This window comes from Convolutriloba macropyga, chromosome 2 (assembly GCF_964194025.1).
Source record: "Convolutriloba macropyga chromosome 2, txConMacr16.3, whole genome shotgun sequence".
Classification (NCBI taxonomy): domain Eukaryota; kingdom Metazoa; phylum Xenacoelomorpha; order Acoela; family Convolutidae; genus Convolutriloba; species Convolutriloba macropyga.
Genome location: NC_134469.1, coordinates 77,216,848 through 77,244,804, shown reverse-complemented (window position 1 = coordinate 77,244,804; position 27,957 = coordinate 77,216,848). Strand labels below are relative to the sequence as shown.

The 27,957-nt window shown below is 36.1% G+C and overlaps 1 protein-coding gene across 2 annotated transcripts; it reads right to left on the bottom strand.

Moving 5' to 3' along the window:
* Nucleotides 1–470: 470 nt before the first annotated feature.
* On the bottom strand, nt 471–27,957 carry LOC142334725 (protein C-mannosyl-transferase DPY19L1-like). 2 transcript variants are annotated; one of them, XM_075382979.1, is made up of 16 exons: nt 27,703–27,957; nt 26,673–26,697; nt 23,803–23,890; nt 23,260–23,397; nt 20,465–20,588; nt 14,721–14,964; nt 9,601–9,808; nt 9,164–9,250; nt 9,033–9,092; nt 8,383–8,463; nt 8,065–8,166; nt 7,506–7,652; nt 7,312–7,437; nt 6,846–7,038; nt 1,126–1,351; nt 471–760 (listed from the first exon to the last, which is right to left on the bottom strand). In XM_075382979.1, exons 1-16 carry the CDS (start codon nt 27,917–27,919, stop codon nt 616–618), a joined length of 2,211 nt encoding a protein of 736 aa, XP_075239094.1. In that variant the 5' UTR covers nt 27,920–27,957; the 3' UTR covers nt 471–615. The 2 variants fall into 2 exon arrangements, with proteins under 2 accessions (XP_075239094.1, XP_075239095.1); XM_075382980.1 differs by lacking the exon at nt 26,673–26,697 and having other exon boundaries at nt 27,703–27,806.

Below are 27,957 nucleotides of genomic sequence, written 5' to 3'. Positions count from 1 at the left end.
GTGAGAATCTTGTAATGATTATCCGCAACTTTTATTGTCACGGTTATCCACAATTTAACAATATTTCTTTCACTTTAAGAAAATTACTAACAAAATGTTGATTGTGTTGGGTATTGCCATGTCACCAGGCTAACATTCAACCTGATGCCTTGGTTTCATTTTTACCAGGATGTTTCATATAATTTTGACAACACAGATATCTCTGACTTTGGATCGAATGAAGGGAACAATAACTCTGAATTGAATTTCTTTGTGTGTGGTCAATGTATCCTGCTTTTTGAATCTTTTTCCGCTGCAGAATATTGTTTCCAGTCGCCAGTTTTGATTCGTTGTATTATGTCTTGGAATGATTTTTTCCCGAAAATTCAGTACTTTTACTTACGTTATCTCCAAAGAGAACTTGGGTTAAGAACTTAGAAGTTGTACATTTTGTACAACCTGAATTCCTCACACTTGATCCAAAACTCCAATCAACGAAATATTGAATTATCATCGATATATAAGTGAGTCAAAAAAGTAAATAATTGCACACATTTAAATAATTTACAAATTTACAGATATAGATAGTGACCCAAATTATTTAGACGAATGGTATATACCTGCCAAAGTATAAGCTCAAGTTTTAAGTAGCGTAAAAGCTCTGTTTTGATAGGCTATTGTAAATGGATGTGGTCTCTTTCTCATTCCAATGCACGTGGGCTCCTTCCCACTCAATTCTGGATACTCGACGTCAAAAGCCTCGGCGATGGAGCAGCCAGGCCTAAAAAATTAATCAATTCGGATAAATTTATTTGAGCAATTGATCCGATGGGAACATGGACTGAAGAAAGCGTAAATATAACGTGCTTCCAGGGGTCATAATGTGGCCAGGGGTCATAAGGGAAAATGAATCATTGTAGGATGCGATTTGGGTTTTGTGCCTATTATAGTCCTAACCAGCAGGCAAATTATACACTCGATTGCGGTGCCTGTACAGTTACCCGGTTGGGGGGGGGAGGGGGGGAGCTTTACGTTCTAACTCCATGATGGGAAATACTCAGTGTTTTAATAGGAAAGAGAAACAGTAATTAATGAAAAGAAATTTTGAAAATTTTTAAAGCGAAAAAAAAACAGGTTGAAACTCACGCTCTCTTAGCCCAACACCAGCCCACTTCCAGTAGAAGATACTTTGCACTAAGTTTAACCATTGTCTCGTGTATGTCCTCGGCAGGGAATCGGCCGAATGCTCGGTAGACCAGCTTGTTCCTCTCCCTTGCAAGTGTGTCCTCGTAGTGGGGGTGATTCACAATTGGTCTACCAGTTGTAAGTCGGATTGTGGCCATTGTAGACATGGAACCAGCGAACGAATCATCTGTGAGCAGTCAGATTTACATACAATAGAATATAAGTCTAATATCGCCAGGAGTTTGAGGCTCAGTTCTACTCTCCTACTCTGCTCTCCTACTCCTGGCTGAGGCTTCGTTCTACTATACCTTGAAGGGGAAACAATTAAAAAGCATAGCCTCAAATGGACAAATGGATCTATTCTGTTTCCCCCCCCCCCAGTGTTTTTTATGACCCCCAGTTACAAATTATATGTTGTTATATAGCACGTTACTATGTAAAAAAATAGCACGTGCGCCTGGGGGTCATAGAAAATTTATGCTCACTAAGCTGGGGGGGGGGGGGGGGGACAGAATAGATCCCCTCAAATCATGGCATTAGAGATTAATATAGACCGCTACACTGACAAAAGTAAACGCACAAATCCAATAGTAAACTGCCTGATTTTGACTGGTCTTTTTAGTGCCAACACGAATTCCCATTGTTTTGTATTGTATATGAATCGACTGTAAAGGGATAGAAATTGTAAACAGCTGCCAAAAGCAATTACGGAAAAAATTCTGATAGAAGTTAACCAATTTTATTAGGAAGCTGTAAGTTCAGTTCAACGTGATATTAAAACGAGGCATAAGATATTAAGCGAAAACTCGATTACGCGAACACCTCTTTTGCATCCATTTGACGAACATTTGATCTCCATCCATTTGACTTCAAAGTTTTGTGCGCATTAGGCGAACTTCAATTAAAACACTTAAACCCCAACTTCAAAATCCACCTAACGCTATAAAGTACTCCAGTGTTACTACCAATTCTCTTTAAATCAAAATGAGTAAACAAAGCACATTTAAAAAATACAATTTTTGCAAACTAGTTTTTCCGCCGCTCCCTACCAATTGGGCAAAGGTATTTGGCAAAAAAATACGGAGGCAAGATTGAACAGCATTAATAAAAATTCATTGCTTTACCCTGTTTAGAGTTATGGAAAATTCAAGAAAAATGTTGCCAAAGATGCTGGATGAACACAAAAAATGCTGCAAATGCTCAATAAAAATGGACCGTTTCTGTAAACTATTATCGTGTAGAGATATTTGTTGGGGACAGCTGAGTTCTTAATAGCGTCAAGTGGATTTTGAAGTAACGCTTTTGAGTTTTAATTTGCATTCCTTCAAAGTCCACAAAATTTTAGTTCCGAATTTTTGCCCATTGGATCTAAAAAAGTGTTCGCCCAATCGATTTTTCGCCAATATCTCATCCCCCAATAAAACGTTTAAATTCACAATACAAAAGCTCGCTCAATTTGATGGAGCCATGATCAAATTGAACAGATTTCTCACAGCAGTCATTTCACTGCTGCGCATGGAAAACTTCCTAAATTCAATTGCTATAAAAAAAAAGAAACACCCAAAATCATATTGACTGAAACTTAATAAAAAAGCAGTTAAGCGTTTACTATTGTCAATGAAAGAAGACAATTGACAACTACACTGATTGACAAACACTAAAATTCCAATTTTATACTATTGCTGGCCGTTTTTACAGAGGACTATATACAGTACCACCCCAATTTGTTTTGATTTATGAATCAACTGTAAAAAGAATAGCATTTCAATTCTTCTAAACTGTAGGAAGACACCAGAATTACTTATGGAGACAAACGAACTACAATTAGCCAGTGTTCCATTAGTTCCATCCAAGAAGCCGTTAGTTCAGTCTCACGTAAAATGTATTCAATGACATCAGGCCTACATCACTTGCCCTACATCACCACAACTTTTCGGTTAGATTCGGACTGTCCTTTTTATGAGAAACATACGCTCCATAACGAAAAAGCCCTGATGGAGCTTTTTCAGAATAAATATTTGAAATCAATAACTCAAGACTCTAATACTCAACTTGATAATAAAACAGGGCATAGGCTTTTAAACAAAAACTCAATTACGCAAACACGTCTTTTGCATCCGTTATACGGAAAACTTGATTTCAAACTTTTCTGAGCATTAGGCGAACTTCACTTAAAACACTTAATCCAGCACTTCAATATCCACTTAACGCTATCAAGTACTCCAGTGTCCCTAACAATCGTCTTTACATCAAAATGAGTAAACAAAGCACATGCAAAACATACCATTTTTGCAAACTAGTTTTTCGCCTTGCTATCAATTGAACAAAGGCGTTTGGCAAAAAATATGCAGACAAGAATGGAAAAAGAGATTAAAAAATCATTGCTTTATCCTACTTAGAGTTATGGAAAATTCAACTCAAAATTAATATTCGATATCAAAAACTCAAGACTCTAATACTGAAGAATTAGGGCGAAAACGTTTGGAACTACTTAGATGCACACTATTGACCTTTAATTAGTAAGTTCATAAAACTTGAAGTTCATTGAGCGAGTTCATAAGTCATTTTTTGAGTGAGGTAAGTCACGCTATTGAACAAAAAAGAAAAAAAGACGTCACGCACACGAAATTTAACTGCAAAGCAGTAGAAATCACTGAAATTGAAAACGTCAATTGCAAGAAGTCAGGTCGCAAGAATCAACGATGGAGAAAAATTAAAAAACAGACACTAATAGTTCACTAAGTTCTCTTTTTAAAAACGGGCAGCGTATAAGTCAAAGAAAGCAATAGCTATAATTGAAAAGATTTTTAACAAAGAAAAACTTTTTTAGAAACGAAAGAAAACGCTCAATAATGAAACAAAGATACAAGATAATGAAGTTAACAACAAAAACTCGCAAAACTCAAAAATTCTAACTATTTCTCGAAAATAATTGATGCCAAAGTCATAAACACATCAGCTTTGAACAGAAACGAATGTATCGGCTAAAATTACCCCCTTAGCAACCTTTAAACACTGTTATTAATGAGAATAAACGTTAAGACAACAAAAATAACATAAGTACAACAAAACTCAAAAATTAACTTATAATTTTTGAGAAAAAGTAGTGTCGAAATCATGAAAATTAATAAGCTATCAACTCAGACCAATAATTAGGTTCTTTTGCGCCTCATTATCAAGCAATGATGATACTGTCATTGATGATACTAAGTGGTAAATTTGTTCAAACACCAATTTCTGACTCCACTTTAAAGGTAGCTCGAAAAAAATCACGCCTAAAACCTACTCTAATTTTAGCTCCCTTTAGTACTTCAGCGTGACTAAAGTCACCGCTTCAATTTGACTTCTCACTGACGTGAAAAAGCCGAAAAAAGGTGAGCAGATCTTAAAAAAGACAGCACACCAGTACAATCCAAATCTTTTGGATTGTAAAGAAACCACGATGTCCCCAATAATAGCCGATATCGCTTCGCGGCTATTAATGACACAAAAATGGCTGAAAAGCGTCAAAGCCAGCAGAATGAAGCTGCTGACCTATTGTGCATCTTAAATTTCGGTAAAAGCTTAAAATATAGCTAGATACCTGAGCTTGCATAGTTTCGCAGCTATGATTAACAATCCTTTGCCCTTCACGTTTTTCAATACACCTCAAAAGCCTTGTAAAAAAGGAGCCTTCATTTACGCAAGTATCCCTTAATGACCTTGAAATGTTCTCCGTAATTATAGAAAATCATGGCATGACACAGAAATGATACGCAAGAACATAGCCGGCAGATTGCCGGAATAGCTGCGAAAGAATAGATCTGCGTGCCGTATAATAGTGATTGAAACAGAGACAGACCTAAATTGAAAAAAATCGACGCCGCTCAAAAAACTAGGTAAAAAAATCAGCCATAAATTAATCAAGCTTGTTAAAATTAATCTCACAGAAGCCTCTTATTAGGGACCTTTACTGCACATATGAGTTCCTCTACAAGTAACTAAGTGTGAAGCCTTTGGCTATGCAGACGATTTCAAGCTTGCTGCAACAAATAATGAAAAAATGCATTACGATAAAAAAACAAATAGAAGAATGGTGTTTAAACAATAAAATGACATTAAATGAAAATAAGTGTTAAATCTTGCCAATCAAAAGTCAAGACAAACCCAAGATTTAAGATTAAACAACAAAACTTTACTTTACCAGAGCGAGCAAAAAGATCTAGGCATTACAATGGCGCCAAAGCTGAACTGGAAACCTAATGTCGAGTAAGGTGCTCAAAGGCACTGAAAGCATTCTACTTCTTAAAAAGAAACACTTCAACGTCCACGGAATTAAGCGCAAAACTCAATGCGTATGCAGGATATGTCGTACCAATTGTTACATAAGCAACTCAGGCCTGGCTCGCTAACAAAACGCAGACGAAAGAGTGAGCGCGTTCAAAATAAAGCTACCACTTGGATCCTAAACATCTGGGAACTGAATTGCAAGAAGAGGCTTGGAAAACTCAATTTACTTCATCTCTCTTTATATATAGAACTACACGATCTACTTCTCTTAATTACTTTTCTCTCAGGACAGTACACTAGAAACCAAAACTGTGAAGATCAACCAAATTCCAGACAGTTCGAGCTAATAAACATAAATCAAACAAGAACAAATAAGGTAGATGAGAATTTCTGGAGGCGTTCTAGTCAACTTTTAAATATTATCTGTAAAATCACAAATTTATCTATTGAAAGCTTAAACAAAAAACGATTAACCGAAATAAACTGGAATTATTTCTCTAGACAATACTCTGAAGCCAATTCTTGTACGTGGACGTTTTTGTGCAACTGCAATCCAGTACAGAAGGTCAAATTACCCAACCAATAAAAGGATGTCAACCCTAGTGCCACAACACTGAAGCCTATACTACTACTACTACTACTACTACTACTACTACTACTACTACTACTACTACTACTACTACTACTACTACTACTGCTACTACTAATACTACTACTTTGACCTCAAACAAATTCAAATTAAACTTAATTTTTAAAGCGCAAAACTTTTACTAAAGATAGTAGGAAATGACTTCACGTGCGCAAACGCCGTTAGTGAAAGGAAGAAGTCATTCAGAACATTTGACTTTTTCAGCTTAGTTGTGTGAACAAATGTAAAACGAAAAAGAGCGTCAGACGACGAAACAAAAAACATAGCAGGACGTACAATTCAAAGAATTTTCATTGACTAAACAGGAAATTAGACCTAGAAAGGACTATGAATGGATTGGGAAAACCATTTAGAAAAAAATCCGATCCAAAAAATCGAAAAAACAATAAAAACCAAAGTGAAATTGCCGCATGTGAACAAAAAACCACTAGGGAGAGAGCGAATTTTTGTTCAAACATCTTTTTCTCACTCTACTTTAAAATTAGAGCGAAAAAATTTCACGCCGCAAAACAACTCGCTTTTTCGCTCCATTTTCTGTTTCGGCGTGACCAAAATCACTACTCCAATTTGACTTCAAAAATGATGAAAATGTGTGAACAGATCTTCAAAAAAAAGACAGCGCCCCAATACAATTCAAATTCTTTGAATTGTAAAAAAAATAAGAGCGCTATAATAACCGGCTGAGAAGATGAGGGCGGCTATTAATAAAACAAACAGGACATCAAAATTGCAAATAGCACTAAATAACAACTTGCAATCCCACCTTTGTCTGTGTTTTTCATAATCCATTCGAGCAAATATTCCAGTTCAGCGTCGCTATATTCGCCATATCTCTCCATAGCTCGATTCAAGGCCGGATAGCCATTGTAGGACATCATCAGTACCACTATTGCCGCTAAACTCAGTCGCAAATGGCACAATTTCAATTTAGGAAGACAACAATTCAGAGATTTCACCTAAAACATAAACCGATTGAATGCCTATAGCATGTCTTGTAACATTGAAACACAATCTAAAGTTCAAAAACACCAAAATATTGCGCATCAATCAGATCTGCATCTTAACGTTTAATTATGAGTTGCTCGATTTCTTCCAAACTACTTCCTATTTCAACTTAAAACTTTAAATCATATTTGAAATGTTTGCTCAGGCTTCAAATTTTTACCACACTGTATAGCTTTGTTGAATTAGAGCCCGTAATATTTAGGCGGCAGGAGCCCGTAACTAACAAGAGGCGGCAGGAGCACAAATGTTGACAGGATGCAAATTTGAGGCGTGAAGAAAAGCTTTAGACGCATGATAAGAGTCGCCATCAATCCATATCCCAGAAATAGCAACAGATGCAGCAACACTGCCTGAAATGACATTACAGGTCCATTTTCCCAGGTTTTTTGTAAAGTTTTTACAAGTTATTGAAAATTACCGGGCATAAGTTGAAGTGGATGGGGCCACACTTTAAGGCCTGGCTCTTTGTGGACGTCAAAATGAAGACTGCAGTTAGGAATGTTAGAGAAGTTACGCACAGAACAGCCAATGGAAGTACAGCGGATTGTGTCAACGTGTTCACGTACTGAAATACGTTTCCATTTTCAACATATGATTATCTGCTTTCGGCAAGCTATGCAAAATCAAATTCAAAACAGCTACACTAATGCGTGCAAAAAAAAAACAGTGTTCTTTTACCCCCTCTCCCCCCTCCCATAATAGTATATATTTTGGGTATTGGAGGGGGAGGGGGTTTACGCTTTGCGCTCACTAAGCTGAAGAAGCGCTACAATTTGAAAGACCTGAAGAGCAAACATGATTCGCACGTTGCACAATGAAGTATAGCCGTTCCATTAAAAAAAAGTCTTGAACTCCGTACCAGAAAATACTTTTGATAGCAGACTTTGCATTGCCAACTGGAAGACCGAGTTGTTTGTTATGATTCATAACTGATATAGTAATAAAGTGATAATGTAATAATAAATGCCATGGCTAACCTCCCATCCCAGAAAGTCGAACTCCTTGGCACATACATACAGCAGAGTGTGGAAATCACGAAAGTTGGAGAACTTTGACCTCAATATGTTCAGAATGTGCATCTGAAATGAAAATGAGCGAATCAACAGTAACGTTCTGGTCCTGGTCACATTGAAAAGACCTGTTACGTTTTACTACTCCCCTCCCCTTCAAGTACACGATGTGTTATTGCATAGAAAGTCTTTGAGCTAACCGGGGCGCGGGTGGGGGGAGGGGGAAAATAAACGGCTTGAAATCACATTCAAAATATCTGTGCTGTTAAGAAGTTGTAGTATTACCTCATCTGATACTCCGAATAGAGAAGTTATCATCTGTTTCAGGACAAAAGTGTTCACCCATATCAGCACCGGTGCAAATACCTGCAGAACAATTTTTACAATAGAGCATTTAAAAACTTCGTTTTTTGAGAGCAATTAAAAACTCAATCCTTTATTTCCGCACACAAATACATAAATCTTACACTTCAGTATTCGCAAAATTTTTAATTTTTAACAAATTTATAACAAAAAATATTAATTTTTTCAATCAGAAGAATTCTGAATCACAGTGCAGTGAGCGATCAATCACACACCGGTACTAAAACTGGTACACGGGAACCCCTTCAAGATAAGCATTATGTCAAAAATAATCTGAAGTCTAATGGATGCCATAAAAATCAAAACGATGCAACAGAATTGTGAAAAATCTACGAAGCAATCGAAAAACATGCAAAATAGAGTTCGCTTTTTCTAGTTTACGGATTATATAATCACGCGTGAAGCTTCAACTAACGCAACATCGTATTAACTCCATATATCGATCAAAAAATCGAGACAGCGATCACAAACAAAACGCACCAAAAATACCAAAAGCCACTAAACGTGAGCAGAACTGCTTAGGCGCGTTAGCCCAGATAATTGTTTAGTGTTGAAAAACATCTATTACTTACTCTGTACAGCAGAGATTCAGTCGTTTTCTGTGACTGCTGTCTTTGAAACAGGACGAGCAACTAAACAAGAAATCTGGTCAAAGAGGAACAGCCTATGGATTGACAGAGAAGAGTAAGCGTGTAAATCTAACCCAAGCAGAGATTATTGTCATCAACATAGCCGATGTCCACATCATAGTGTTCTCTCTCATCACAGATAGAACCAAAAAGTAGCCAAACTGAAAAAAAAAACAGTTTTCGAATGAAACTGAAGTAGATTATTGTTTGGTTAAATTACGACATATGCGTCACTAAGGCGAAACAATTTCATTGCTTTCATTTTCTATTTCGTCTGCTGCTTCTCTCTATTAGGGGAAGAGTCCTTAAAAGTGCTAAGATCAAAGCTTCCGACTTTTAAGATTTTGCATTGACTCAAGTCATTAACACCGACTAGTACTCTTCTATTCTGATACAGCTACCAACTTTTATCAGATATGCATAGAAAAATTGTATGTAAAATTTGCATGCAATAATTGGATTAATAGAAAGCAATTGTTAGTTCCAAAATGAGCTAGGAGGTCTCTCGTACCGAAGTAGGAATGAGAAAACTGACAAATGTTCTCTCATGGATCAGTTGGAGAACATGCAAGGCAGATACAGCTGTGATTGCGACTGAGAAGTTGAAGTGAGAGAACTGCCAGGAAGCCAAACTGTACACTGTAGTCGAAAACAAAACCAGTTGGCACAAAACCACCCCATATCTCTTCCACTTCCATCCTCTGCGATAATTATCCAGTCTAAAAAAAGAAATACAAATGTCAACAAACATAATTAATGTAAAATTTTGCAAAAATAGAAGTGAAATTTAATTATTTCACGTGTTACCACAACACTACGTCTGTTTCCTCTGTATAGCATTCTATCGGTTCCAGATTTTCCAAACTAGATTTTCCAAACTCTCAGATTATAAAACATAAGTGTACCGGTTTGTGGTACCACCCTGTGCGGTCCAACTGCCAAATTTTCCAGAACTCAATTTTTCGTAATAATTGTGATTTATGGAACAATGTAATACTTGAATCAAATCTCAAATGCAACAACACCAGTCTGACTGAAGGCTTTCAAGAAACGACTAAAAGCCTATTTTCTAGCTGAATATAGGAAGGATTCAAAACAGACGTCCGGTAAACTTCCATGGAAGGAGTTTAGGTTTCAACGCTGACACATTTTTGATTTATTTCTCTTGTTCTAAGTACATCTTTGATAAATACTGACATACACTGCAAGATTGTATACTACTATGTCAACTTGCTAATTGAGTGTTTTGTCAGTTTTTACTGACGTTGTTAGCTTGTAGCTGCTAGACATAACTGCGTTCTGCTTGTTATCTCAGCTGGATTTAAGTTTGAGTCAAAAACATGACCAACAGGATCCAAGTAACTTTTTACTATCCAAAAGTACAAATAGTAGTGTAAGATATCCTGGGAAAATAATAATTAAGGTAAATGCACAAAAATGAATAGCTTTTAGTGAACTGTTCTCATGTAAGTTATCGGAAAACAAAATCGCTGGGAGCTGAAAACCGGCAAACTAAATTTATTCATCAATATTTGCATTGAAGAACACATAGGAAGACGAATTTTGAAAAATAGTTCGTGAAATGACATTTGTACAGTTCCAAGAAATTTTTGAGAGCAAAAAACTAGACTTGTTCGCAATTCTTGAGCAAAATGTTTAGCTAAACTATATACTACTGTTGACATTCCGTCGATCCGCATCCTTCATTTTACTGTTGCCTGAGCTCCTTAAAGATTTGAGTTTTTTAATTAAAAGGAAGAAAGTGTACCTCAAGAATCATTTAACATAAAATTAGCAAAAACGAGGCAGATATCACTCTGAACACAAAGACTGCAATAAAATTGCCCTATCAAAATAATTACAGAATCAGAACTCCAAACTATGTTTACAGGGCGGGGCGCGGGGTTCCAAAGCTCTCGAGAAGCGCTCTTCGAGCCATAAATTTATGTCTTCTTGCCAATTCCAGTCAATTGCATACTTGACAAATAGAAGGGCTCTACGATAACTGCTCAACAACCGCTCAACAACTGCTCAAATTCTCTTGGGCTTTGGCAGTTTATTCCGTTTCTCAAGACAAAAACGATCATAAAATTGTGGTCAAATGAAAAAACTCAGACAAAAAACCGGTGTTAGTTAAAACTCCATTAAAGAATACCAAGATTATTATAATAACTACAGAAGTGTAGTTATTACAATAACTTTAAAATAATTCTCCCATATTAGTTGTCAATTTGTTCCCTTCGTCCTCATCATAAAATAAACATAACCGACAAGCGTCGGAAGCATTGATCTCGAACGACAGTGGCTGCTCAAATCTATTGCAGCCTGCTTCAACCGGTGCGGGGGAAATAAATGCACTAAGGGGGCTTACAACGTCAATAGAGGTTCTCGTATACCACTAAAACCATCAAACAACCAACTAGCGTAGAGCGAACTACTCTCAAACGAAACAACGGGCGATCGGTTGGCTTCGGTAGTAGCCAGCTGGGGCGTAGGACCCTAGCATTGAGGGGAGGGGTGAGCGGAGCGGAGTAGGGGGGGGGTTAGGGATTGGGGGTAGGATTGTGCAACAGCTGGACGAAAGTGAGTCCAAATCACCAGTTTGGAGGAGGGTGGATGAGGGAATGAGGGGGGAGGGGGGTACTGAGGACTGAGGGGGGGGGGGGGGGGGTATGACTAAGAACCGTCCCCTCACACCCTGAAATTGTCTCCTCAATCAAATCAGTTTTGACGAATCAGATAATTAAAGACTAGTAAGGCGTGAGGCTCTAACAGAGCTACTAGACTTGTTTGCAATTCTTGAGCAAAATGTTTAACTAATATATATATATATATATATATATATATATATATATATATATATATATATATATACTACTGCTGACATTCCGTCGATCCGCATCCTTCATTTTACTGTTGCCTTCATTTTACTACTTATTGATACTATAATGAAATGACAAAAAAGAAAAGAACAAAAAAATGCGAGTGAAACTTAACTGAGACTATTAAAATTTTCTTTGCAAATAGTTCTCAAAGTCAACAAATTCAAAGGTTGCTCGGGCTTACTTTCATGCTACTCAAATGAAGAGACATTCGATAGTGAAAAAACTTATACTTCAAACATGAATTGAAAAGTTAACAAAAAAAGACCTCAAACGAAATTACTATCTCAATTTAAATTTTGAACAAAAGTTAGTGTGTAAGTCATATTCAATATTTGTACCATAAAATCCTCAATTAAGAATGCAGAATTAAATCCACTATTTTTTGAAAACAGCAAAAACGACAGTATTCAAAAAACGACAGGATAGTCAGGCGAAATTTCACAATAGCTTTTTGAGAACAAGGGATGTTACAATGAACAAAATTATTAAAATCTCGCTGATAATTTCTCACGCTTTCCTACTGATGTTTTCCCCCTGATACACAGAAGTGAAAATATGAAAAAAAAACAGAAAACTGAATTCGTTTAGCCATCGCATCTAAAAACAGATGAAACGCAATCACTGCTGTAAAAACAAAGCTTTGACTAATTTTTTTTTTAAATAAACGTTGTCATAGACATTAGCACTAACATATACCCACAGCAAGCACTAACATATACCCACAGCAACCTCAAAGCAGCCATTATTAAGGGTTTTTAGATAACCCTCACAACCTTTGCTTTCATAGCATGAAGTGATTCAATGAAAAATGAAAATATCGCACTAAAAAAATTTTAATTTTTGAAAAACGCTTTTTGAAAAAGTAGGTTTTTGAAAAACGCCAGGTGGAGATTGGACAGGAGAATGTTGCAAGGGGAACTGAGGGGGGCGGGTGTGACTGAGGGGGGCTGGCTCAAACTTTCAAAATCCTTTAAACATTAAAACTCTCCTCAAAACAGTTTTGGTGATCCGCAAACTTAGACACTAGTAAAGCGCAAGGCTCTAAGAGACCTGATCAGCCACTTAATGCCTTCCGAGTGCTATCTGTTTATCCCACTTTTGAGCACGAAAAACCAAATGGGTGAGACGAAAAATCGGTCAGGCAAAAAATCGCATAAGACCATGTGACAAACTTTGTTTGAGAGCAATTGATAACTAGACCAGACGTAGAGTGATATATCGTTAAAATTTGACTACACACAAACCGACCAACATCGGACGAATTGCTCTCGAACGATTGGCGAAATAAACAGCTTAGAAGGGGGCGTAGACAAGAAAACTTAGCAAAACTTATTACTAGGTAGGGATTCAAAACCGCGCCCTCCATGCACACTTATCCTCAATCGGTTTTATTTTAGCAACAGACTTAATTTTTGAAGGCTCGCAATTGAAATCACTCAGAAAACCCAAGCGTCAAGTCACTCGAGAAGTGAAATTGGAATAATGTTCTAGAGGAAAACATTCAAGCAAAAATTTTGCAACATAGCTGGCAGATTGCAGAAAATAGCCGCAATAGATTCTTAGATCGGCAGTCTAAAAAAAACAGTAAAAAAGACAGACCAAAAAGATTTGTCTTTTCATTTTGATTATAATCTGTATAAGTTATTGCTGCCTCTATTAGCTGATCTCAAATAACCTTCATTTAGAGTGACACACACCCATTTAACCTTATCTCTTTGAATTAAAGTAAATAAAAGTCAATTTCCAAGTGAGGAAGTCAAGTGAGGTAAGTCAAGTGTGACCAAAAATTTAATCACGCAAATGAACAAAAAGCTCGCTCCACTAAGAGCGAAAAATGACGTCACGCATGCAATTCAGTTGAAATTGCATGAACGAATGAACAAAAAGTGGCTGTGACGTCATATGGTCGTAACACAAATCATGACGACGAAATAAACAACATGGCAGGACAAGTCCTGACGTACAATTCAAAGAATTTTCTTTGACCAAACAGAAAAACTAGACCTAGAATGGACTATGAGAGAATTGATAAAACCATTTAAAAAAAAATCAGATGAAAAATAAGAAAAAAAACTAATGTCAATATGCCGCATGTGAACAAAAAAACCACTAGCGAGAATTGAAAATTTAATTCAAACAAAAAACTAGGCCTAGAATGAGCTGTGAATGGATTGGGAAAGCCATTTAGAAAAAAATCCGATCCAAAAAATCGAAAAAACAGTAAAAATCAGAGTGAAATTGCCGCATGTGAACAAAAAACCACTACCGAGAAACCGAATTTTTGTTCAAACACCGTTTTCTCACTCTACTTTAAAATTAGAGCGAAGAAATTTCACTCCACAAAAACACTCGCTTTTTTGCTCCATTTCCTGTTTCGGCGTGACCAAAATCACTACTCCAATTTGACTTCAAAAATCATGAAAATCTGTGAACAGATCTTAAAAAAAAGACAGCGCCCCAATACAAGTCAAATTCTTTGAATTGTAAAAAACCAAGAGAAGGCCAATAATAGCCCCAGCTATCGCTGTGCGGCTATTAATAAAAGACACGTTCACAATAATTGCTTCAAACTTTGTTCGAGAGCAGTGAAAAACCGAGTTCCCAATACATCACCTAGCCAAACTAAGTTGAACTAAAAAAAGGATAATTTCCCTATTGCAAAATAAGAACTTTGAGCGCGCGCAGCATTTTTGGCGAGAGTTTGCAGCAAAAATATTTACACTACTCAGTTAAGATAAGCACTCACTTGACCAAGCATGTGATAGCAAAGAGATGCAAGTGGATAGCTGGAAATGTCCAAGTCTCGCGCAGGGGAGGAGTCCACATAACTCTGGTAGCCTCTCCGAAATTGTACAGAAATGCCAGTGCTCCAATGACACCGGCTCCTATGCTGTTGTTGATGATCACACATATCAGAAACGTCAACGGAACCAGCAAAGCATTCACTTCAAATGCCGAATGTGTGTAGAAATATATGGGAACACCAAGACCTGTAAAATATATAATAAAAATAACAACTATATTGGAACATTTTTTCGTGTATGCTTATGCTTGATTGACCAAAACTACTGATTTCACTTTACGCTCAAAAACAATTCATAAAATTTGTAACTAATTTTGAAAATGATGCGATTTTTCAATCTTAATTGTTGAACAGCTGTGAAACAGGGCTAAAAGCTACAGAACCCATCAATACACAATAAGTACGTCCCTTCAACATTTATACGACTTTGATTTATTTTTAAATTTTTGACCGATCGATCCAACTTTTGGATACATACGAAATAGGCTTCTATGAAAAACTCCTCTTTTGAAAAATTTTAGGACCAAAATTTTCAAAACAAATCACATTTTTTCGTCTTTTCACGCTTCAAATACACTAAAAATCAGCAAATGTTAAATACTCAGTAACTTAACACATGAACCTAACTGGATATCGTCAGCCAAATTGGCCTGAGTCTGAAATAATTGGCGAGCGGTAAGCTTCGTGAGGATAACTGCGATTTAAGGAGGCCAGCATTAGGGAGGCCAGCTTAAGCGACGGAGTTGAAAATGGACGGAAAATGGGCATCCAAAGATAAATATCAGATGAAAAGTAAATACAACGAAAAATTGCATACGAAAAGAAAGACCAACTGGACCAATATAATTGCTGTCAACTTCCCTTGAGAGCAATTAATACGACATATGATAAATAGTTTTGATCACACATCAATAAATCTGGTACTTTCCTTGCAATGAATAAACCCTTTCAATGAGTTTGACAACCAACCAGGTTTGAAAAAATTAGAAATTTTAAATACAAAAATTATTACGCAACCGATTAAACAGTAATTTTCAGTGAAAATTATAACCAAACGAATAGGCAGTGATGACAATGACTGCTCCTAATCCAAATAAAACAAATTGAAGTTTAGTGTTTAAACCTTCACCCGAAAAGAGCGTGCAAACTTTGCTTAAGAGATTTTCGAGCAGCTGAAGCTCCAAAAATCAATAATTTCTGAAAAATCTCTTTTCAATTTCGCCAAGATTCTAAACACGGCGAACTAACACACTGCAAACTGTACTCAAATAACCACTGAGTTGAAAGTGTTGGCTTTCTTAGTATCTAGTTTAAGGTAAATACGAAAAATCGGAAGCGGAAAGAAATCCGGTGCAGTCAAAAATCATGAAACGATTCCTCCACAACAACTTTGGAGAAACGTACACTTAGAGACCAGCAGAGCTCTGAGAGCACTGAACAGGCCCTTAATGCCCTTTGCGCTTCACCAGTTTACCCCACTTCTGAGGGCGTCAAATGCATACGACGAACAATCCATTCAGCAAACACGCATTAAAAAAAACAGAAAAACATGACCCAAATCATTGTTTCACTTGTGAGCAATTACTCATTGGAATTAATCAAAAACAAAGATGAGACATTGTGAATTTTCAAGAGCATTAAAATTGCCTAAACTTAAAGTTATTCTTAAAAAATTTAATACTTGGCCTTGAGCAAATAGTCTTTAAAGAAAGAAATTTGACGCTTTTTCATCAATAAGACTCAATCGATTAAAATGAAGTTCCTAGCTCTTGCAATGTGACCGAAATTAGATTAAGAAGTAAAAAGCAGAAAACCTAGAGGAGCATCTCCTTTTAAATGTAATTGCAGAAAATTCACTTGTTGCGCACCTGCGATTGCTGCGACTCCGATTGCGCCCGTTATTAATTGTTCAAATTCGCTAATATTCTTGCGCGTGTGCCATTTTGCTTTTTACCTGTTTAGATTATATACTTATCGTTCAATCAGTCTTACTTTCGTTCTAAAGTATTAACTAGCTCTTAACTTAACTTAATGAAAAGATTAATTGGTTAATTGAGATAAAAGAAGTTAAATGAGTAGCACAAGAGATCAGAAAAGAAACTACTTAAACCATTTGTTCAGAAAATAGTAAAGATGGGCTACTTATGAACCTATGCCTAAAGCTCCGGTCGAATCGTCAGACTTATATCGTTGGAGCCGTATGGGCCGCCTAAGTCTCACCATTAAAGAGTGCCCCTTAGTCTAGGAAAATTCGTGGGGACCACAACCTCACAGGCCTTGTGGAAGCTGCACTCAGATAGGGAACAGCATAATGACCGAAGTCACTGTTTGATTCATTAACGGAGCTGGGTGGGGGAATTGAATATAAATGATTTATTTTTGTTTAAATTTCAGTTTTGACCTCTTTTAGTTGATGTTTAAGCTATGGTTTCAGTAATTTAGCTTATTCTAATGTCACCTGAAAATAAGTAATGATGTTGTCAAGATTAATTTCTCTATCTGATTGAAATTTTTTACAAATAAGGCCAAATTTACGAGCTTTTTATTTATGCTTTTTGCTGTCCAATAAATTGCAACACGATTATCATCTTTATCAACCACATAATATAAAATGGACTTAAAAATGACAAGGAGAAAGCAGTTACTATCTGAGCTTGTGTAATATTACTACTTTGTGTGTAGTTATTATTGTTTCCTTCAATATGTTTAACAAAATTGGGGGAAGCGCGACAATTATTAATAACGGGGAGAATTTGTTCTTTATGATTTGACATAAATAAAGCACCAAAATCAATTTTACAAACTCATTTACTCACAATATACTTGTTTGTAAATACCCTGTTTTGTTTTTGTCCGTTGTGGCGGCTGTGGTTGAGTTTGTTCCAGTTGTTACTCACTCAAGCACTTTTGAATTATTGTTGCATTTAGTCCACAAAGACACAAAGTTTCCACCCAATCTTTCCTTTGTTACTGGTTTCTGCGTTATTGTCTTGCTCGAAAAAAGTGTGCTGGAGTCTGGTTGAAGATTCTTGAGGTAATGAAGAGAAGGAAAATAAAATGTCAAAAGAAAGACGAAAATATCAAATTAATCAAAGAATTAATCGGAATTTCGGTCCGTTAAACTGGGAAACCGTTAATAACTCCTGTCACCATGTTACGCACTAACTTTTAGTGTCTTTCTCGTGGTGTTATTGAGGTTAATAATAGGAGTAATTAACTTGTAAAATTTATTTTACAAGGACTTATTTAGATGTTTCACAGTGCGATTTTAAGCAGATATATTTTAAATAAAATTAGCTAGTAAAAGTCTTCTATTGAGCGGTTCGAATGCGTGATATATCCACTAATTTGCCTTGTATTTTTTGAAAGATTTAATCTGTCGCGATTAGCTCTACTTATGCCTGATTTAACTTGGTGTTTTATAAAGACTTTCCAGTTCAGTATTATTACTTCGCCAAGTTTCCAGGTTCTATCAAGTTTTTAGAGATATTGATCAACTGATTGTCAGGCTGGTTCTCCGGTGTTCTGGTGAACGTCGTTCCGCTGGGCTGTACCTTGAGCTGTATTGGTCCTTCGCAAATATTTACTGATCTACAAGTTGGGCAATTTCCGGCTTTTGTACGTCTCTTGATGTTTGTCAAGTACATATACAAGTTCCGTATTAGCACCTACTTTATCAGAATATTTGCTTCACCAAGTATAGAGTTTCTCATGAAGTTATTCACCAATTATGCGAATTCATCGTCAGGGAACTCAAAAAGGTAAATATTGAGGCTTTTAGGCACTTAATATGTTTGTCAGTAAACTGTCAATCTGCGGTTGTTTTTAGTAAACATAAACAAATAAGGGGTTACAGGCCTAGATGGAAATACTGGCTATATATGGCCTTGAGATCTATCTGAATACGAACTATATCATAGCACTTATTATGGATAATTATAGGAAAAACATCACGTAACTATGAGGCACGAATTCAGTTTCAGCTTCAAATATGTCATTAGAGGGAAATGAACACCACTATAATTTAAAGTAAAAATATTGACACAAATTTCAGCGCACTTTTCATTTGACTCTTAGTAGTGAACTGCTGCCACTTGAGTTCAGCTGCTGATACTTGCGAATGAGAGAAATTTAGATAACGCAAATGGAATTTTGCATAAAAAAGACAGACTTTTACAATAATTCACAAATGAGAGCTACTTTTGTTCGAGAGCTACTATATTCTTCCTGACCTGCTTTGGAACAAAAAATTTCAAATTCTGTCACTTAAATGATACTTGGTAATTCTACTCAAAAAAAGTGAGATTTATAAAACTGATCTACTTGCTTTGCCTGCTTGTTTTTCAGGCTATCAATCGCGACGAACACCTAATCCCGTTCTGAAAAGAAGCCGATCTTTGCGGATCTCGCTTAAAACTGATTCGTCCTATTATTTATACATTCACACTTCCTTTCGGCTGTTTCGTCTTACCATCATGGCACTCACGAATGCTCTTAGGCCAGTAGAAATAATTTAAAAGTCATAACGATTCACGATACGCGATAAGATACGCACAGGTCTAATTTTTAAATAGTCTAACTAATCTCATCAGCATATCAAGCAGTCAGGACTATTAACGCGAACACACGACTGTACCAAATATATTTTTACACCCGGCTCTTATGTTATAAGCCCATGATCAGAATACGAAAATATAGGTTTGTACATACAGCATGACGTCAGAAAAAATTGTAAATATAGGATTTGAAGGAAAAATCCCAACAATAATTTTATCCTGCATATGGACTCAACAAGAAATTTAAGTTTTATTTCATTAACTATCATAAAAAAATTAAGTGATCTTTTCAGAATGTTTGACAAACTAACTTCGTTTAGGAGAATAAGACCACCATACGCCCCGATGTTATGTTTGGAGCCTTGTGAAGCAAAATTACTTTCGTGAATCAAACCTTTTTCAAAAATCATGCTTTACTTCTATCGTTCGTCGGCCTTATTGAACTTCAATTACCTTTCTACACACACGAATTTATTGGACTGCATTCAAATATAATTAAGAACTTAAGTAACTCACACCGAGTAAATCCAATTTAATAATTCAGTTCATATAAGTGCATGCTTTCAAGCGTCCAAAATGGTTGTAAAGCACCGATCAAAGAACAGCGTGTATGAACAACAAAAACGATAATTGACATTTAGCATGGACCGGTCAAGTGGCACCACCCTCAACTTTCATGGCAGAACTAAATCTGACAATGAACTAAACTAGTTCATCAAGATCTACAAAAACGAGAATACATGCTTTTAAATGCACCAGGTTATAACTTGGTCACATAGAAAATTACTTTCAAAACTCTGATAATTTGCTGACTTATATGGGTCGACACACTTTTACAGAGTTTTCATAGTTTCTCGTCGAGTATGAGAGCTGGTTTCTTTCCCTGTTTAAATATTACCTAATTGAACTTTCACACCATAATAATTATCGCATACTATTTGTAATGACTGGCTACACTCCCAATAAAACTAAATCCCGCCACTATGGTTTAAATATGGTAAATGTGTTCTATAATGGGAAAAACCCAACATTCAATGTAAAATGATCTTTTGTTCAGTCCGATTATGAATGTAAAAGGATTTTTGTTCACAGAGAGGGGTCCCAAAGGCTTATTTTTTGTAAACTAGAAACCTTCACAAGAAGTGGTTGGTTCCAAATCTGCCCCTCGGTTAATTCTGTAACACACGTGATTGAATGGACATGTTGCTAGATCACACCACTTCAGGTATATTTTGTATGCAACCCCTGTCAGTATCTAAAAACATACACCACACATGACCATCTGAAAATCTTTGTCTCAATACTGTAGCTTAGACATCTTCCATGTTATTAATGGCAGCCAAATTCGGATCTATTTTTCTCAGTCCTTCACTCAGTACAGTTTATAGACGCTCTAATGCAAAAATTAGAAAAATATTTTTTCACTAATTAGAAAAATTATTTGGCTATGAAAAATTAGTTAAGCTTTTATTTTAATAGCTCAAAAAAATCAAAATTTGACTTTTCTGCAATCATCATATCACCATAAGCCATTCCAACAAAAAGGCAGCAATGACACCAAAAAAAAGCTGCCAACAGAGCTTTGAAGAGATCAAAAAAGTTTGATTTCTGTCTTTCAATCATTTTAAAGCTACAACTTACCTCCAAATATATTTCGAAATCGCATTCAGAAAATCATCAGAAAATCACATTAAATCGTGAACTTTAACTTCGAAAGCTGCAAATTGTCATCGAAAAACACTGTCAACAGTGGGATCGAATCAAACCAAAATCACTTTTAAAAAAACTTTCAGATATAGCTTTTTGAATTAAAGTAAAACTTTCAGATATAGCTTTTTGAATTAAAGTTTTAACAAATCAATTCTTGTAGTTTTCAATCAAACAAAGATCAAGAAAACGCGGAAAGATCAACCTAAGTCTACAAGAGAAATGTGAAAACACAAACTAATCTTTCATTATCTCTTACAAAACGTTCATTGTCCAACAATATTGAAATCGAACGGTTACTAAGAATTTTGTTCAGGGCTGTTTCTCTTTCGCTATTCTTTCGCTGTGAAAGATCACTTTTTATGTGCCTTTCGAGAGATTCAAGATCTTCATTGTTATCCCGTCCAGCTTGAATTCAACGGAATCCAAGCTGGAAATCTGCTTAAACTGGAGCACCTGTTGAAACTCAGTGCGTTATGCACCACCGATTACAGAACACGCGATGTTACATAGTAAATCAATATGGTGGTGCACCCACTAAGCTGGGGGAGGGCACAAACGGAGAAGATGCAATCATTTAATCAACTGCAAAATAGGGACAACAGTATTTATCAATTTCACTAACATAGTTCAACTGAACCGAATTTCGAAATGCGACTGCGTAAACGTTCCAAAAAGTGGCTTCTAAGCTCGTATAACAAAAACTTGCTTAATGGCAATTACAGTATCACAAAATGGGTAAACGTTTATTCAATGTCCGCAAATTCTTTCAATGTTTGCAAAATTTTTTGGGTGAGCTTCATCAGTTTGCCCGTTTTGATGGCAAAAGACACATCAAGCAAACAAAAACATGATCAAGCAGGATACTGGACACAAGGACAGACAGGCCAAAAATAATTGCAGCAAACTTTGTTTGAAAGCCATTAAAACGGATTACTGATTCCCAATCATATATTGAAATTTCAAGTATTTTTCAAAAATACCACGTTTTTTTATCGCCGAAGAAAATATTAATAGGCAAAATAGAGCATGGCAGTTTCACTCGCATAGTAACTTTACCACGAATGGCAATTCTACAATGTAAAAAAGAACACCTGAACTCCAAAGACAGATATAAATACCATGCCAATGGCAGTGTAGGGTAAACATACAAATTATTGCTTTTATTTTGGACAAATAAATTTATTGTATCAAATTTAACTGAATTTAAAGTCTCTCCATGATAGGTTTCCATAACATAGGTTATGAGAGGTTCGAAATTTCTTAAAGAAACGGAACCTACTTTTTTAAGGTTAAATTTAGGAATATTACTAATTGGATTAGATATGATGAAGTCACTCCAGGACACTATAGCTCTGGCGAAAAACAGTTCTTAAGGTAATGCGATTTGTATTTGACATAGAAGGGGAGGAAATTCGTTCGTGTGCGTGTGTGTGTGTGTGTGTGTGTGTTTGGTACTGGAGTGTAGGAACGACTGATTTTAGGAAAGCTGAAGCTGTATTCGATCAAAAAAAAATGCAAGTAAGCAGCTTCTTTAATCCTGAAAAGGTATTCAAGTGGAAGTATTTCAAATTGTAACTTTAGGTCATGAGATTAGTCATATTTTCCTATGTTGAAGCAGGACATTATTGCCTAGTTTAATTGTTTGGCAAGTGAAATTAGAAGAGCACCGGGGCAGAGCTCTTGATTGCACAAACTGCTCTTATTCCAAACGCCATTTTTCACAGAGCATTTTTTATTTCTTGGTAGTAAAGTGCGCTTTCCTCGGCTCATATTTTGTTGATATAATTTTGGCAGTTTTTTATTTTTATATCAATCGACCCTTAATCATAAACATAACCGATTAACGTCGGGCAAATTGCTCTCAATCGACCGCCGAGCGGTTGGCTGCGTCAGTAGCTTAAGCTTAATTGAAGGGACGTGAGGTGAGCGCAGCGGGGGGTGAAGGTGCACTGGGTGGGGGGCATTGGGGGGGGGTGGCAACGGTGGGAGGTCTGTTTTCGGCTGCACGGGTATCCTACGGCCTGAACGATGTGCAGGAGTGGGGATTTTTTGGGGGGGGGGGGGCTGATGTGGGGCAACAGTGGGGGAGGGCAACTTCGTTTGAGAGAAATTAAAAAGTTTAATAGATCTACATTCATCGACAAAAAACGCACAGATTGCAATTTTACATGAAAATTGCCTGTTTCTTATTATTTTTTAATGAAAATTGATTCTACCTCTGGCAGAAGATTGAATCTCTGTAGAGCGTTGATAGTTGTCGGGTACTCTGTCAAGTTGTCATGTGTCATTGACTCAACTCCCTCTCTCAGGGTTGACGCATGGACCATTTGTTTGAAGTAAGAATAGTAAAGACCCTAAAATAATGACAAACCCTTTCGTATGCATCTCCGGCAAACAGAATATATACAAATTTTCGATAGCAAGTATCTCTTTATCTTCTAAGGGGGGATACCTTAAACAAGAAAATAACCTCAGCGACTGGCCGTAATGACGGACAATGATGCTAAACTATTTATTGTATTCTGAAACGTTCAATTGGCGCGGTCAGTGTCTTCAAATCCGACGGATGAGCATGAGTGTCGTACTTTATTAAGCATTTCGCTCCAAGACATCAAGACGTTCAGCCCAATACTAAGATTATTCTCGTTGTTTATGTTTTGCATTATTGTCCGATTTCCCAAACTGCTTAAATCACTTAAAATTGTTTTCCATTTCCCAATGTTTAAATCATTAGAAGTTTTGAGGACCTTCAAACTTACCATTTCTGTTCGATACATCATCTCACGCTCCAAGTCAGACAGATGAGAGAAATGCTTGGAGCGCTCGAACAACGTGTAGAGAACATGCCTGAAATTATATTCAACGTTTAATTATAAAACGTGAACAGATGTACCAAGATCCTAAGCACAAAAAGAGGCTAACACCTAAACGTGCTTAATCTCGGACAATTGTCATCCAAAACAAAATTGCAATTCATTAGTTCTGTCACTTTTTTCAATGAAAGGGCGCCAAAAAGGGACACAAAAACCTATCCAGCAATCATTATTTGATAAACAAAACACTAATGTGCTGCATAAGCCACTCCTACTGTGCGACCTATAAATACCTACGTTCTCAAATTTGTTCTGATCCCACCTTAGTGCGGGGGGACTATATGCTTAACTGTTTTTTGCTCACAAAAATTTTGTGAACATTCAACTGACTTCCGTGGTTTTTTATCACAATTTCCGCCACTTTTGCTCAATTTTAAAGAATTTCGCAAAATTGAGCTTAAATCAAATAAAATAACAATTGATAGGTTTACCATTAATGAGAGTTTCTGAACAGCTTGATCTGGCTTTTTCGCTAACTTTTGAAAAATCAGCCCTTTTTAAAGTAAAAATCCACCAAATATACTTATTTAGCTCACTTTGTCAAAAAATACCCCAAAGTATACACCTAAACATTATTGACGCAGCTTCATACACACAGAGGAACGCTATTCTTAATTCCGCTTATTAAAAGAGTTCGAGGAATAAAATTTTGCTGCTCACCGGCTTTTCGCAAGTTTAAATCTATTTTTATCCAGATTGAATCGCTTAATGATCAGATATATTGAAATTTTTACTGGGAAAATATGTATTAAGCTAAAATTTGAAAAAAAAATAATTTCAAATAACACGCAGCGAAGGCAAGGCTATTTCTAATCATGGATTTTTTACAAAACAAACACGTTTTTGTTTTTCTATGTAAATTACGGTTAAACAAGATTTCATATGCAATTTCAGTTAGTATCAGGTTTCATTTACGCTCACCAATTAAACCCTTAAACATATATTATGTCTTATGAGAAAAGCTCATGCTTTTTATTGCATTGACAAAGTGTTTCCGTAAATTTTCAAATAATTTTTTAGTTTTATCTACAATTGTCTTTCCTTCTATAGTCTCATGATTTAGTCCAGTTAACCAAAGCCCCTTTGATTTCCTAAAGAGGTAGAGGTGAAATTGATGCTTCTGGTTGATACTGATAATTGCTTTTATGAGTTTCAACAAATTTCTTTGAAAAAAGAACGGATCTAATATGTTTCGGCCCCACAAGCTTAGTGAGCCCAAATCTTTTACATATTAACGTGCTATATAACATATAATTTGTAACTGAGGGTCATAAAAACATTGGGGGGGGGGGGGGCGAAACGGAATAGATAAAAAACAATGAATTTTGAACTGAGCCAAATTTTAAATCTTTATTTTGTCATCTTGTAGCTTAATCGCCATGCTGCGGATCCCATCCTGTTTTTATTTTATAACACTCTGTACAGCAATTTTATGCTTTATTATTGATTAAATAAATTCGCTACTGATACTTTTCATAAAATTTTGTGATTTTGAATAATTGCCCATATTCGAGTTTCCTTTTTGGTGTCAGGTCACGTTATTGGCCGGTGCGATTGGCGGTGAAAGGATGTCCAATTCAACATAACCACTTATGGTTTTAATGACTTCAACAATGTTTTTCTCTCCTAAATTGTTTCTGAAGCTATTTGTTGATATTTTGTAGTCGTATCACGTAGTCCATCTAATGACAGGTCCCATTGGCTCAATAGGGGTGATTTAAAATTCTTTCTAGTACATTTTAGTTGAAATCAATTTATTATTGTTATGAATTCTGAAATTATTTGGTTTCAAAAGAATCAATAGGCTATTGAACATTGCCCCCTTTCGTTCTTCTTTTTTATCGACTTTTTACTTTTTACCTAGTATCATTAAGGAATTTTAAGTAGGTACAATTTTTTGCTTTGGGTTTTGCTTTTCACGGAAGTATTTTGCATTTGTTCCAAGTGTTTTAAAGCAGTCGATATTCAGTTCTGGCCGCAATTAATGTTTGTTGTTGTTATTTTATTTTATTGTTAGTCTCCTCTCGTAGTCTCATTAATGGCATGCCTCTGATGTGCCATTATCTATTTTATTCAGTCGCTTGAACTTTCGAGGATTTTTTTTAACTCGTACAATTTATTCCGAATATTTGAAATCTTCACATCTCGTGCGTCTCATTTTTTAGACAATTAAGTCAAAAATGTGTATGAACGGGTCGGATTATTATATGCGAATGCACACAACGATCCTTCTTGTTATTCTCATCGCTTGCTCAGATCAAAAAATACATTTAACAGGTGCAATACCGAAATGATTCACACTTACTAATTATGCTGGTAAAATTTTCCGATAAAGCGCTTTGAGTTTTATTGCAAGTGATCCTAATCTCCCCGATTATAATTTATCATCTGGGACGCCCGATCAGTCTCTCTACGCAGTTTAGTAATTTCACTGCTTTTGAGAAACCTTTCCTAAGAAACCAAAATTTGTATGAGAACATTGCTTTATTTCTCAATTTTCTTCATTGATCATCAATGGTTACCTCTATTGACATTTTACCACCTCGAAAAGGCCATCTAGGCTTTTGATGCGCTCTTTATCGAGGCTATGAATAATTTCAAAATAGCATAGTACATTTACTTATCATGATAAATGAAATATAACAAATAGATAAATTTGAGTGCGCATGAATTTAAAATCACGCCACAAATCACCAAAACACAGCAAGCACATTATTTTTAATTCCAAATGATTCACCTTATGTGTTCACGCTTACCTATTTATTTGATGAAAGATCAGAACTGAAACAATGGAACTCAATCAGTGCATATGAAAGATAGCATCAATAATTCCCCTCACACTCATAAAAGCTTCATAATTTTTCAACTACAATGCCAGTAAAATTATACACCGTGGAAATAGGTTACATAGAACAAAGCAGGACATAGGTAGGTTTCGTATCTACCAGACTATCACAAGTAGTCAATAAACAGCTGATTGGCTATATTTCTGAGTACAAAAATTGTATTAAAAATTCAGTTCTTGAATTTGCTCCACTGTCGTGACAGAAAATCGTAAATATAGATACATCCGATTAACATATATGATGAGCATCTGGCCTAATTTAACAATTTCCGGATCTATTGTTCTTTCCCATACTAGAATGAATAACTTCAACTCTCCTGCCCCAGAGCACAAAGGCCGTCCTTTTAATAGTAACAGCTGTAGAACATTCTTTGTTATTGCGGGGCATAATAGATCCGGTTACATGAAAATTTACCCAATGCCATTTTACCCTACGACATTTTACCCAACCTGCCATTTTACCCAATACCAACTTACCCAATGCTCTTTGATCTTTTCGTTCAATTATCCTATTACAAATTAGCAGTCGCTATTTCAAGGATGATTTTTAATATTTGTGGACATTATAATCTCATGTTCGGTTGTGATAGTTTCATATCAAGTCCCACAGGCCATTTATTTTGTAGTCGGCTAAATGGTCGTTCTCGTTAATTTAGCAATAGGGTAAATTGGGTAAGTTGGCATTGGGTAAGTTGGCATTGAGTAAAATGGCAGGTTGGGTAAGATGGCATTGGGTATAATGGCATTGGGTAAAATGGAATTGGGTAAATTGTCCTGACACCAATAGATCCCAATATTCTATAAAAGTGAGTAATAACCAATTTTATATCAATGCTGCTATTGAATGAGCAACAAGTTTCCAAATAAACGGAAACGTGGAGCTGGACACGAGTTTTTTTTCTAACCCAAAATTTGGCTCATTTAACGATTCTTGAACTTACCTAGAAGAATCAGAAATGCGTAATGTCGGATCCGCCAACACTCATCATCATCTTCATTGTCAATCCCAGCGTCACGCATGTCACTGCTCAAGGATTTTTCACCTACGTTTCTTTTATTAGAGATAGTCTGGTTTCGGATAGACTTGCCAGACTTTGAAAGCTCACGGGACAAAACTTCATTCTCCTGAGTTGCTTCCTTAACCTTCCGTCGCTTCATTGCGAGTAAATCTACATCTGAAATTAGTTAAATAGCTC